The 14,264-nt window shown below is 43.3% G+C and overlaps 2 protein-coding genes across 2 annotated transcripts in view; both read right to left on the reverse strand.

The window, feature by feature from the left end:
• mtrex (Mtr4 exosome RNA helicase) overlaps positions 1-14,264 on the reverse strand; it is a 30,879-nt gene that overhangs the window by 15,573 nt on the left and 1,042 nt on the right. The window contains exons 2-15 of the mRNA XM_083793923.1: positions 14,033-14,182; positions 13,239-13,308; positions 13,091-13,153; positions 12,489-12,601; positions 10,552-10,726; positions 8,569-8,659; positions 8,130-8,254; positions 7,884-7,982; positions 7,391-7,505; positions 6,114-6,245; positions 3,462-3,541; positions 3,081-3,191; positions 2,219-2,320; positions 940-1,065 (exon numbers count right to left, since the gene is read on the reverse strand). Coding sequence (XP_083650049.1) covers positions 940-1,065; positions 2,219-2,320; positions 3,081-3,191; positions 3,462-3,541; positions 6,114-6,245; positions 7,391-7,505; positions 7,884-7,982; positions 8,130-8,254; positions 8,569-8,659; positions 10,552-10,726; positions 12,489-12,601; positions 13,091-13,153; positions 13,239-13,308; positions 14,033-14,182 — 1,552 coding nt within the window. The remainder of the gene's footprint in view (positions 1-939; positions 1,066-2,218; positions 2,321-3,080; positions 3,192-3,461; positions 3,542-6,113; positions 6,246-7,390; positions 7,506-7,883; positions 7,983-8,129; positions 8,255-8,568; positions 8,660-10,551; positions 10,727-12,488; positions 12,602-13,090; positions 13,154-13,238; positions 13,309-14,032; positions 14,183-14,264) is intronic.
• Positions 10,923-11,561, reverse strand: LOC310879610 (CDK-activating kinase assembly factor MAT1-like; the record flags this gene model as incomplete). Its single annotated transcript, XM_083794381.1, has 1 exon — positions 10,923-11,561. The coding sequence occupies one exon, from the start codon at positions 11,559-11,561 to the stop codon at positions 10,923-10,925; it is 639 nt and encodes a 212-aa protein (XP_083650507.1).

Below are 14,264 nucleotides of genomic sequence, written 5' to 3' on the forward strand. Positions count from 1 at the left end.
AGAATGGATTCAGTTTTTCCCAGGTGTAAGGATAGTTTATCAGCGAGCCAGGTGCAGATTCTACCGAGTTCAGAGCTGAGGGTCTTTTCAACCTGCAGTTTGTTCCTGTCCGAGACCAGCAGTGCTGAGTCGTCTGCGAACAGGAACAAGTTGCAGTCACAAGCTGATGTCATGTCGTTAACATATATTAGGAACAGTAAAGGCCCTAGTATGCTTCCTTGTGGGACGCCACAGCTCACTGGGAGGGGGGGGGGGGGGGGGACAGTGTTACGTTCACCTCCACCATCTGTTCTCTCCCCTCCAGGTAGGATTGCATCCAGCTCACTGATGTGCCATCAAACCCAATAGCTTTAAGCTTGTTAACCAGTATGGAGTGGTTCACAGTGTCAAAAGCCTTTTGGAGGTCCAGCTTGACCATGCCGCAGTATTTTCCAGCATCCACCTCGTGTTTGATGTGGTCGCTCAAATAGAGGAGGCATGTGTCAGTGGAGTGGGATGTTCTGAAACCAGATTGGAACTCGTACAGCAATTTATTAGTGGCAAGATACTTTTCAACCTGGACCTCGACTATTTTTTCCATCAATTTCGAGATGGAGCTTAGAATAGAAATAGGGCGGTAGTTGCCGGGTTCTAATTTACTCCCTTTTTTGTACAGGGGGGTTACTTTGGAGCTGGAGCTATGGAAATGGCTGAGTCTCTGAGAAATTTGGAGGGTATATTGTCATGGCCAGTGGCCTTGTGGGGTTGGAGGGCACTCAGTTTTTTAAGTACCTCCTCAGTTGTTACCATTGCCATTTTAAAATCATTTTTACAAACACCTAGGTTTTTTTAGAAGGCTTTGATGTGCTCTACACCAAAACACCCAGAGTGGGAGGGCAGTTTGTATATCGTACTCTTGTACGATATACAAACAAAATGCTAACAGCTACAGACGGGTACCTTGAGCAGCTGTTTGCCAATGGCTGGGCTCATTTTCTCGTCCACCATGAAGATGACGATGCCTCTCTCGTCCATTCCTCTCCTCCCAGCTCGTCCGGACATCTGGATGTACTCACCTGACGTGATCTAGAACAGGTGCACCCACAGTCATGATGCTAAATAAATGCAGTGTATACTGGATAAATTTCTTTAAAATAAATGTGCCGTGTATCTGTGGTGCAGACAAGGACAACAATCCAATATGGTCTAGTTCACTGATTCCCAATGTAGTGTCTGAGTCTTTTCTAAGGAGTGTTTTAAACTGATGAAACACACGTTACTGTTGCATTTCTTTGCAGAAAGAATCTCATGTGTAATTCAGGTATGTTTACAGGGCTCTGTGCTCTAAGTGTGGTGGAATGAGTGTGTGTGAGTGTGCCTGCGTGGAGCTTTGGCAGAGACAGTCAACAGATGTTCCTCATGAACCTCTTGGAGGGCAGCTTCCTCTGCTCTCGCATTCTCTTGGTGTGCGTTTCTGTGAGTGTTTTATGGGACCTGGTGTGCGCATGTGTGTGTGCGGAAGACCCTGAGTGTGCACGTGTACAAAGTGATGAAGAGTTGGGCTTCTAAGTGAAGGCAGCTTGATATATGGCCCTTGGCCCTTATAAACAATATGTGGCTGTTTATATAATGACATAAACCATCCGGTTCCAAGACCTTCTAAAGGGCTCACAAGCAGCAGGCGGCAGTGTGCCTGCTCCACACTGCACTCAGGTCAGTGTTGTGGTTTTATAAATAAAGGACAAGGCACCAACGTAGCCAGAGGAAACCGATTCCAGATAAGGGATAGCTTCAGAGAGCAACCAGGACTGTTTTGTGTACGTGTTTATGTTCTCGTTTCTTCGTACGGTAGCTTCACAAATCAATAAAATAGCAGCAACCGTCTTCCAGTGACATCATCGATGGGGAATACAAGCTAATAAAAACTGCAGGCTTTATAGTCCTGAAAAGTTGCAATGCGAAAATGGAAGCCATCATTCTCACAATAATGAAAATCTAAACATTTTTGTAAAAATATCTTGTTTAAAAGATAATCTGCCTAATGATGTCACTGGAAGACGGTTTCTAAACTGCCCACAGCCCTCCTATGAGACACAGACTGAGTAGAAAGAAATCGTGCCATTTTATCATGATTATTAGTGAGGACCTATTATATGAACATAGGTTGAAAAGTGGTGAAGTGGTCCTTTAAGTGGTCAAAGTAACCAGGACTGGCTGTGTGTTGTCGTTGTGTCCTTACAAAGCGATGGGTTTTGCCGTCGAACTTGCGTGCGCTCGTGAAGAGGACAGTACGCGCTGGCATGTTGATGCCCATCGCAAATGTCTCCGTAGCAAACAGGGCCTGCAAGAAACGGAGGCAGACATACAATCAGAACATTGAGTCCATCAATTACATTTAGATTATATTCTGCCCTAAAAGCAGCGACCAACTCCCTTCTTAGTAATGATCAATCTGGAATCATTAGGACCTGGACAACAGCACATCAAGCACAATACATCATGAATAATAAGCAACAATAATAGAATAAAAAAAGAACTATTTCAGGTGTGCATTAAGTTGCGGGCCAATGACTGTGATAAACAATTATGAAAATAGCAACACACTACTCCTTATGATAACTGTAGTCTGACATTTGACATTGAAATGTCACTTAATATTAGGAGTGGACTGTTCTCCAGCTTAAAACGGCAATGCATAACTTATTTGTTTAGTATGTTAACACTTTGACTGTAGAACACTTTCTCTCCCGTTCGGGGGTTGCCCGAGTTATGTTTTCATTGTTTAATCTGGATCACGATTGTTTAATCACGGCATTAAAGCTGTTCTAATACAATAGAAATAGCACATTTTCATTTGTTGGAGGTGGTCTCCCTACTCCCTGGTGTTGGGTCGGACAACTACTGGTTGAGTAGTACTGCCTGAAGTGTAATATTTTAGCCAAGCCAAGTGGACCTTGCCTCTTGCATGAGTGGTAAACATGTGCAGGAAAGCTGGGTTCCAATCACCGGCAGGACATGGAGGGTATGGATTGGATGATAGATCTATAATCTTTACTTTTATCTGTAGACTAGACAGAGTCCAGGTTCTTTTCTTGTCCTACCTTGAGCAGACCTTCACCGAACAGGATCTCGATAGTCTCCTTCAGGATGGGTAGGAGCCCCCCATGGTGGATACCAATCCCTCTCTTCAGAAGGGGCAGTACATGCTCCACCTGTAAAATGCACACAAGTTGCTTTACTTACTTAACATAAACATGACTCATGAGGATGCCAAAAGCATTACATATAACATGGTGGAGGTAGAGATGGGTTCTGAAACTATTTTATGGGGAAATAAATAGTTGTAGGACTAATGACTGGTCTAACCAATGACTAGTCTAAACCAAAAACTGTCTAAACTAAGTACTGCACCCAATAAATAAAGGAAAGCATTAAGGAATGACAATTTAAGATCGTTATGGATAGAGAATCATCCTCCTGACCTGAGGTAGTTTCTTATCTTCATCAGAAAGACAATCAATAGCATTGTTGAACACTTCCTCTACGAGCCGTTTCTCTTCCTCTGGGACAAGAAAACAAATAAACACGGTACAAACATAATTAACCATTTGAAATGTCATTTGCATTTATTTTGTATCTGTCCTTGTAACCCACACAGCCCAAAGAACCAGGTACCTAGGTGCACAACAGCTTCAGTAAATCATTTGGACAGAGAAAATTGCACAGCAGATATTGCTGCACATCTCACACAGAAAATGGATAAACTATTTACATCACTGCGACTGCCACAATAACATAATGTGACTCGGTGTACATATCTCACTTTATTTGTAGAATGACATTCTATCTCTATCCTGTCTAGTATGCAATCCCTTCTGCTTAGCCTTAAGCCTGCGGCATACTTCAAATGACGTTGAACTTTTTCGGGTTGTCAAAATGAACATAGTTCAGGTCTGCTAGTATTTCCCTCTACAAAAAAATAGCACAAGAACTACCACTGTGTGAGCTTGTAGATCCGTTATTTTCGCAGAATGTGTTCGTCTCAGAATAGGGTTAGGTAGCTAGGTTGAAGTGGTCAAACGTGTACTCTGTATGAACTGAAAATAAAATGATTGGAAGAAAGAAAGACTGTCAGTTTGGTTTGTCTCAGCCAGTCTAATGGTCCATTCCACTCGCACCTCCAACACTGCCCAGAGAGCGAGAGAGCGAGAGAGCGAGAGCGAGAGAGCGAGAGCGAGAGCGAGAGCGAGAGCGAGAGCGAGAGCGAGAGCGAGAGAGAGAGAGAGAGAGAGAGAGAGATAGAGTGCCTGGATGGATGGTAACCGTAAGGTTGCCAGTTCGAACCCGGGCTCCCCCAGAGTTACTGTCGAAGTGTCCTTGAGCAAGACACTGAACCCCTAATTGCTCCCGATGTGCTAGTTGGTGCCTTGCATGGTTTCCGCTGCCATCGGTGTATGAATGGGTGAATGTAATGCACAATCTCTGTAAAGCGCCTTGGATAAAGGCGCTATATAAATGCACCATTTACCATTTAGGAAAGGGGGGCATGCAGAGAAGTGGGAATCACAAAAGGATATGGAGGAGGATGAGGAAAGAAAGGAGAGGGAGAGGAGTTTGGAGAGGACTGAGAGAGAGGAACAGAGAAGGAGCCACGTGTCACGTCTCCTCGCTGACCCTGCAGACAGGAGGGTCCGACTCTGAACAACTCCAGACCTGCAACAGCATGTCTATAAATACCAACGAGGAAAGGCAGCCTCGATTATCAAAGCAACTACCAAGTACTAATATACGGAGAAATAAACTGCCTAGTTTGCGTGGAAAATATGTAAAACAGTGACTTACAGGGGTCAATAAACAGAGTGGTGGTTCAGGTTAAAATCAAGCCTACAGGAGATATGTTTAGCAGTTTGGAGGAATTTTCAGGTATCAACTTCATGACTAAATTCTTGAATTATTGTGAGATTGTAAATATACAGGTCCTGGGACACTTATGTCTGTTGGTTTAAGGGCTGTGGATTCACTGATGTCTGGAAATTAATCCTACACGATAAATGATTGCTTCCAAATCCATTTGGAAATCAAAATTGCAGTATTGATAAAATGGGCATGCGTAGCACTTGGCTCGCCTGCCCCTTTCATCAATACTGGCTGTGTGGTCACTGTTTCACCTCCTCTGTGCCCAAGTGTCCCTGAGCAAAACACTTAACCCCCAACTGCTCCCCGGGCACTGTATTGACACAGCCACTGTTCCCAATAGGTAGGATGGGGAAATGCAGATGACAGCAAATACCCTCACAATAAATAGACACCATTATGTATTATTATTCAAGGACACATTGGTTATTTAGAAATAGAATTGTGGGTGGACCCGTCTCATCTGTGTGCATACGACATCATAATATAAAGAGGCCTTGTGAAATCGATACATAAAATCATCTTAAATTGGCACAGCTAGGTAAACGCACAATGCCTCATATTTATGAGTCTGCCACAGCAGTTACCACCAATTAAGTTAGAAAGAACATAACTGTCTAAATGTGTCTTCGTTCGAACGTGGGTGTATTATTTCACTGAAGACAACCAGAGGCAGATAGATGAAATCTTCCGCATTTAGATCTAGACGTTGGCTTGCCAAGTCTAATTTGAAGCGACATTATCTGCCAGCATACGCCTCCATAAAGAATCCTGCCACTTGTCTAATGGACTAAATTGTTGAGAACAGCTGGGCTGGCACAATGAGCCATATTCATCGCAATCAGAGTGGAGACCAGTCAGAATGCGACCCCGCCAATCTGTCTTGGCAATTTTTGTGAATGTCACCACTTTAATTCGATTCTTCTCTCGCACTCAATACCCGGCTGAACCATGTTTAACCCCCAGTTATATTCTCTGTAACTAACTATATTCTACTTTCAATTAATTATCTACAACTGCAATTTAGGACTAGATCACATGCAGATATTTTGCATACTACCGAGTCCATACAAAGCGAAACTGCACACTTTTACCACTGCAGGACCAGGCATTATAGCCAAGTCACAGAAACATGATCCCAAAATATTTTTCTATGCAAGATGGAGACCTGTTAAAGACATCTGGGAAAGTGGTACATTCACTGGAAAAGCTCAAACTACCTGTATTGAAGTCCAGCTTGGACACCTGTAGAGCATAAGATTCACACTCCTTTTTACTGAAGCTGAAGATGATGACTGGCTGAAAGTTCCTCTCCATGATCATCTTAACAATCTTGAACACATTGGATGGACCTGGGGAGGGGAGGTGAGACATACTTTAAACACACCTTCCAACACACCTTCCTTCATACGATGTTTAACATGAATCGTGTACCCTCAATATGTCTAGACAGACAGACAGACAGATATAAACTTCTTCTGGTTCCAGATCTGGTGGGTGGACTTCTGACTTGACACATTCATAGGTAGGTTACTGGCACAGCTGTTTTGAGCCACTTGCTGCACATGGGACAAAAGTCTGCGGTGCTTTATTAATGTATATTGCGAGTGGTTTAATGTATATTGCGAGTGGTTTAAATAGTCTACTACTGGGAAAGAATGTTTTAATGAGCTTTTTGTGCCACGGACTGCATGTTGAGTGAGGTGTGTGTGTGTGTGTGTGTCTGTCTGTGTGTGTGTGTGTGTGTGTGGGGGGGGGGGGGGGGGGGGGGAGAGACAGAGCACTCTGGAGTATAGGCAGATATCTCGTGTTGTGTTTATAACAAACTTGAGGCAGTTGCATCCTCAGACACATCACTCAAACATGCACTTGCCCAGTCGGGCAACTAAAAAGCAAACTCAGTCCACCTTCCCCCAAAAGTTGTATTTACCTGCCACGGGCAGTGGGGCAACCGTTAGTGTAAAGCCGTTAATTGGATCCGACAGACTGGCACATTACCGACCGAACCAGGTATCGGGACATCTCTTAATCACCATATGTGACCATTTTCTTTTACAGAATCACAACCAACACAGATCATGTGTCAAATCAGATTTAAGGGTATCAGGGTTGGAAATAGATTTGTTTTGTAGTATGAACAGCAGAAAAAACACGTGGCAACAGATTTTTGTGGATCAGATTTCCAGGGTGACTTGAAATGCGATTCAAATCTGATTTCTAAAGATGACTCTCACTCTGGAGTCTGGACACTGAGTTATACTTTATAGAACTTTTATAGGTTCTAGTGGTGTCGTTCGACAACAAGTCTTACAACAGTGTATAAGATAACTTAGATAAGCATTACTCACACTTTTTTTACGACATCAAACAATGCAAGACAGGTGGACGATATCCGATTCCGTACACAGATCGATCTGATCACTTGCAAATAACATTGTGGACGGTCAGTCCTAAAGATCAGATGCAGGACAGAAACAAATTGGATCTGCCTGCCTACCTTTAGTTCCTTTCCTCCCTCTTGGATCCCACTTTCCCGGTTTGCTGGCACCATCGCCAGTGGTGTCTCTCAGGACGTTCATCGCCGTGTTGAAATTATCCTCTCTGAAGTCACCCTGGAGGAAAGCACATAGGCTCTATAACTGTCAAAAAACAGGTTGCAATATGGTATAGCTCTCATCAGATGTGTGGCATTTTTCATGTTTTGGTTGCGTTTATTACAGCCGAGTGAGCTGACAGACACAAATGGATTGTCAGTTTTCTGTTTGTTTGTGAGAGGACCACAATGGAAAGACGTCCTGGATGTTATTGTGTTTTTATCCTCAAATGCTTTTTAACAAACATGTATGATTTGTGGGTTATTTGCAATTCAAATGAACTAAAGATACAAGACACGTGTGATGATCTATATATCACATGTTGATCACTATATGACTAAAATCATATTAGCATACTAAAAGCAGAGTAAACATGGACACTAGACTAGGCCTTACATTCTCATCCACCACCAGGTGTAGTCCATCGCCCCCTGATGGGAAGATGTAGTGCTGCAGAGGAGTAGGCCGATAATCTGTGTACACCACGTGACAGGGCTATGGAGAGAAATGAGACAGGAATAGTTTACTAGAGCTCACAGTCAAAAACGGATGGAAAACAACTGAAGACTATTCTTTTAACAATAGTACAATACACAAACTTTTGCACAAACATTCTGGTTGTGGTGCCATATACCAGCTCACCTGTTTGTGGAGATGACAGATCCACTCAGCAAACTGTCTGGCGTTGGGAATGGTGGCGGATAGGAAGACGTAATGCACATTGTCAGGCAGGAGAATAATGGTCTCCTCCCACACCACACCACGCTCTGAAATGTACAAATGTTATTAGTTTTCTCACTTCCAATCACGACACGTATGGGGCTATTATCATACAGTCATGTGTTTTTCCTTTAGTATCAAACTATCCATGCATGCATTTCATGGTGTGGAGAGAGACTTTGCTCTCTTTTAATAGCTTTAAAAAAAAATTGAATTATTTTATTAGTACTTTGCTGGGTGTTTTATTGTATTTGTATAATTATTTATTGTCCTGTATGTATTGTCCTGAATGTATGCATTGACCTGAGCAAAACAATTTTCCCTTGTGGATAATAAAGACATCTAATCTAATCTAATGCACCTGCGTCTCTCATGTAGTGGATCTCGTCAAAGATGACCCAAGCAACCTCTCGCATGATCTCAGAGCCTCTGTACAGCATGCTCCTCAGAATCTGGGAATGATGACATAATATAAAACATAGTTATGACACCACTGACTGAGGAAATGTACACTCTCAGAGTGTACAAATGGACCAAACTATCATTTAGCTGAGGACCCCCTGGAACTCCCTCAAGGACCCCTGCGAGCCCCAGACCCAACTTTGGGAACTACTGCTGTAGATGGCATCAACCAATACTATCGTCTTACCCACTTGAGCCCTATTGAAACATTTCCAAAGCTTACCCTGCATTGATAGCTTGTTGCTGATCGGCAAATTTAAAGTTTTTGCCTATAATGAGTAATGACATGGCCAAAAGGTGATTAAGACCCATTTATGCTCTGTGGAGACAATACTTATGCATGTTCTCTGCATTCATTTTGTCCATCTTTGAGCACATTTTGAAACCTTACAGATACAGAAATGCATATCCATAATGTGCAAGAGTTGCATGGTACATGAGGAGCACTGTAGCTGCCTTGCATATATACATGCATACATATAGGATCCAACAACACAAACCTATGCACATAACACAAGAATAAACATAAAAATCACACCCGTGTGAAGTGTGGGGCACTCTTATCATCGTACATCATCATGACATAAAATAGACACTATGCCTATTTGCTCAGACACTGACGTAAAACAATATAAATAAATTGTTGTAGGCTTAATCATCAATAAACAACGCATTGCATCTGCGCGTCTAGTAAAGAGGTCCGCCGGTTCTAGTCCAAAACATAAATAAATCCAGTCCAAATCTGAGCAACCTATACCTATAAAGCCACTGGACGCATGGGCTAAGCCTTTTTTTATTATTAAGGAAGATCAGCATGCATGTCACCGTGTTCTGTTTGTTGACTTTTCGCTGACGAGGAAGCCGTGCCAGTGTGGGGACTCGGGAGACGGATAGGAGGAGGAGGTTGAGGAGGAAGCGGCTGTAAACGTTCTCCCTCCAGGCCAAATGGCCAATAATGGATATAATAATGTAGGTCTCTGCATTGATACGGTCGACATGTGTTAATCTCGTCTCGCTGTCAGCCTGTCACTCGCTTACATTTTGACTACCGCAAAGCTACCGTTGTAGGCTTGTAGCCAACTAGCCATTGAAGTACAACAGAGAACTTTGGGACATTGAGGGGGAAGAAAACAGAGCCCGAGCGCTGTTCATGCAGCGTGTGACAAGCTGGGCGGCGCAAATAAGGCATGTGTGCAACATGACAACTGTTTTAAAGTATTGTACAGTGACAACTACAGTCTCTAATGTTTATGTTGTACTATTACTAAAAACGATCTAAAATAAAGGGATTTAAGATCAGAACACGCATTTATTATTATGCAAATTAACCGTTAAAGCTGATAAGAATATTCGGATGTTTCTTAACGGTCGGCTAACCGGTTAGCCGGTTAACCCCTGACATCCCTAAATCTAACTCATGTTGCTATGGTTAGGTGATGTAATGGTGATGAAAAAATGGTGAAAAATCAAACATTAAATTCCCTTTATTGTTAATGGCATTTAATGTTTGCAAGATGACATAAATGTTCCCTTCATTGTCAATTGTCAAAAACAAACATTAAACTTGTATATAGGAGGGGATAGCGCACCTCAAAAATAGACACTAAGCCAATTTGCTCAGACACTATGACGTGAAATTATCCATTCATTCTCAATAGGAGGGGCTGGCGCCCCTCTAAAAAGATACATTAAAGTTTAAAACTGTGAGTTGGGGATGAAAATAACAGTTGCAAAGGTGAGTTCACATAATTTCATACTCAATAGTATGAGTGTACAAATGGAACCAAATGGATACAGGTCTCTCAAGCGTTACAGACCAGAAAGTTAATTTGGACCCCTGGTGGTCCCTGGACCGGACGTTGAGAAAATAGTGATGGCCTACCTCAGTTGTCATGATGAGGCAGGAGGCAGTAGGATTGATGGTGACATCGCCAGTCATTAATCCTACATCCTGGAACTCCTCGTACATCTCTCTGTACTTCTGATTGGACAAGGCCTTGATGGGGCTGGTGAAAATCACCCTCTGCTTCTCCCTCAAGGCAAGCGCTATGGCATACCTGCAATACACATTAATAATCAAGTTTAGTTGTATTCAAGCCTGCCAACAATGAGTTGCAAGTGCATACTCCACACATTTGCGCTACCCACTACATAATTGATGGATTAAATATAGAGATATTGGGATCAGCAAAAACAGCTGACGTCGTGATGACGACGTCGTACGTGGGCATAGATGTCAGACAGACTGTTTCTCTACATGTTTGAATCAAGCTGGGCAGCATGGTCCTTGTGCTGTGCCAGTAAAAGGGAGGCAGGAAGATGAGAGGACTCCAGGTCGTCCAGTAGAGCCTGCTTGCTCTTCCTCTTGGCCTGCAGGTGGCGCTGTTTCTCCTGCACCGCCTCCAGTTGTCTCTGCTCCTGGCCCTGCTGTTCCAGCAGCTGCTTCTCCAACTCCTCCTGCTCTCGTGTCAGCTTGGCCTTGTTCTCCTGGATGAGCGTTCTGTTCTCCCGCTGGTACTGTTCCATGGCCTGCTTAGTGCTCTCCACGTCCATGTTGTTGGTCAACCTGTAGACAATGTCCTCCACCTGTTCCAAGTAGTCGTTGTATTCTCTCAGGCTGTGGAAGTCCACGTCTGCCTTGTTGTATGTTCTGAGCACCTTCTTGCGGATGTCCACCTCCTTGTCCACGGCAGGATCCTCGAAGAGCTGAACGCGGAAGTTGTTCTTCCTCAGGGGCGTGTCGCACTGTGTACATTTACCTGTGCCGTGCTCAAACATGTTGGAATTCACACAGTTCTCGCATAGTGTGTGACCGCAGACGTTCACCATTAGTTTCAGGGATGGATTACTGAACTTGGTTGTTTTGCACGTTGGACACCCTTGGTAATCCATAATGTGTATCAGTACAGGCTTAAAAATTACCTCTTCTGTGTGGCTTCTCCATAAGAGCTTTGCAGCTGCTCAGCAGTGTAATGGAGTTTGTACATGGCCTGCTACCACTTATATTAATGTGGCGGCACAAACATGTAGCAAAGTTTGACCAATCCGTGAAGCCGATGGGTATTGTTAGCCAATCCGGCAAACCTTAAACTAGTGCTGGTTGTCTGGGCTAGGACCCACCGCAGTGGTGTCTGATTAGAACTTAACCGGGATGCCGAAACTTCTAACACAATGATATCTGGGTTGTAAGGCCAAATATCGCAGAGGAATATCCTGTCTCTCACGAGGACCGCAGCAAATAAATACTTCTAGCTACCCAACCCTCTTCGGATGGTGCCCGTGAGGCAGGCATTCGCACATTCTAATACAGCCAGAAAAGCACAACTCGCAGCCAGCTCAGTAGCATGCATCGTTAGGCATTAGACTCCCAACCCACTCCTCCCAGGTTCAAATCCCACTGCCGTCGCTAATTCCAACAACCACAGACTAGATTTCTTTGCGGATGAAGCATAGTTTTAGACCACGACGGTGGGGCGTCGCAACGTTTGACACATCAACTTGTGTGCTTCAGCCCGCTCTGTGGCGTCTCTCGTGGCTCAAGTTTGCTAGAGCCGACTCAGCCCGGTTTGAGTTGCAACCCGGCACAGAATAGTAAATTATTACCCCCCCCAATATTTCAGAGGCAGCCCATCTCCACACAGAGATTCATGTGTCCTCCAAAGACAGATCGTTGGTTCTCGGCACAAACCATCCCTGCCCCTGCCCCTCCCCCACACACACACACGTATGAAGTCGATCGGTCAGGTGGTGTCCGAATTACGCCCGGGATATTTACACAGGTTTATGGAATTTATAGTTTGATTCAGTAGTGAGACTCACTCTGCACAGACAGTCTTGCCAGCGGAGGTGTGTGCAGATACCAGGACAGACTGGTTGTTCTCGATGCATGAGAGGGCCTCACGTTGGAACGGGTCGAGAATGAAAGGATACTCCTACAACAGAAGCAAAGACAGAGGATTCCATTATAACAATTCTCAGCTTGAGTATTTTTTAACACGATACACTGGATGTGCAGAGTCGCTGAGTTTCCATGTACACTTGAATTGGATGTTTCTATAAAATTCCATAACAATTTACAGTTAATAGCTAGTATATGCAAGCGCATTTCTAAGTGAAAACTGATACATTTCAAGTTCAACATTCGCTTTCATTTAATCAAAGCAAAATAAATTTACTTTGAAAAACACCAAATTCAAGATCAGAAGCTCACAACACATTGCAATGTATTGTGAGCTCGTAGATCTGCTACTTTCGAAGTCCGACACCAGGGTGTACAATGGAGTGTAAATTAATTAAACATTTGTCACCTATGATGGCATACCCAAAATATGGACTCCAGTAAGTTATGTAATTATTTGAATGCTAAGAAAACAAATCATAGATACAAATTAACTAGAATGGCGGATAAACATCAAACCTACCTTAGCAGCTTTCCCCACACGAGGTTTCAGTGGTATGTAGGTCTCATTGGAAGGCAGAGCAACCTGGGGAACAGCAGCAGTATAACTTAAATGTACATTTAGAACTAATGTAATAAAACCATTTGATTTGTCTTTCATCTGTCTTTACCTCATGCGTGCATCCTTCCACTGTCTCTACCGACTCCACCTTCACCTGGGGCATAAAATCAGTAATGCTGCTGGAAAATGGATAAAATAAATTTACATTAACTTCAGAAGCAACATTATCAACTAAGGATCACCTGATATCTATTCTATAAAGTTCAAGTTAAAGGGATATGCATGACCCACTGCATGACCAGCAGTGGTTACCTGTTTGTGATGCAAAATTGCAAATAGCCTGCATCTGATTCCTGCATCCTTAGACTCACAAAAATGAGAAAGGACGCAATCATGTCACCCTCCGGGGTCTAACGGCATTGAAGTAGGACTCATAAAATGTCTCTTGGACCCATCAAAAAGACCACCCCTGGGGTCCCAGGACCCATTACATTGAAAACCTATTTACATCACTGACAGTCTCTGTAACGCCCAAGTCTTAGGAAATCAATTGGACAAAAATAATATCCATGAATTAAGTCTCCATGCAGGGGGTGAGTAATCAATGGAAAAAAGTTATTTTGGGGGTTTCGAAGTAGTTCACACATGTATATTAGAGGTTATTTCATCCGGTGACCACCCTCTCAAAAAGACCTAGAACACACCACTAGATATTTTGAACGTTTGATAGGGATCAACCAATTATCGGCAACGGCCGATTATCTGCGCCAATATCACAGATATCGGGGCACTTTTTATTTTGACCGATATTTTGGTCTCTCTATGCAACAGAAGAGAGAGAAGGCTCCCCAAGCCGCTTAGAGATCCACAAAGATGTCTTAATTAAATTAAACAGCATCTTACTTTATGTCATAAGAAGCCGTGTCAGGTCGAGGTCTCTTCCCAAACATCACTTCCTCAGTAGGATCAGGGTCAGCTGATCTCTTGGGCTTGGCAGGTAAGGATGGGCTGCCATCCCTCTCACTGCCATGTTTACCCCCAAGTAAGACTTTCCTGGTAGGGAAAGAATATAATGCTCAGTGTTGACAGTTTAGCAAGTCATTAATAAGTTATACTTAAAGTGTACAATTTATTT

The sequence above is a fragment of the Protomyctophum parallelum genome (assembly GCF_964188405.1).
Source record: "Protomyctophum parallelum genome assembly, chromosome: 21".
NCBI lineage: Eukaryota > Metazoa > Chordata > Actinopteri > Myctophiformes > Myctophidae > Protomyctophum > Protomyctophum parallelum.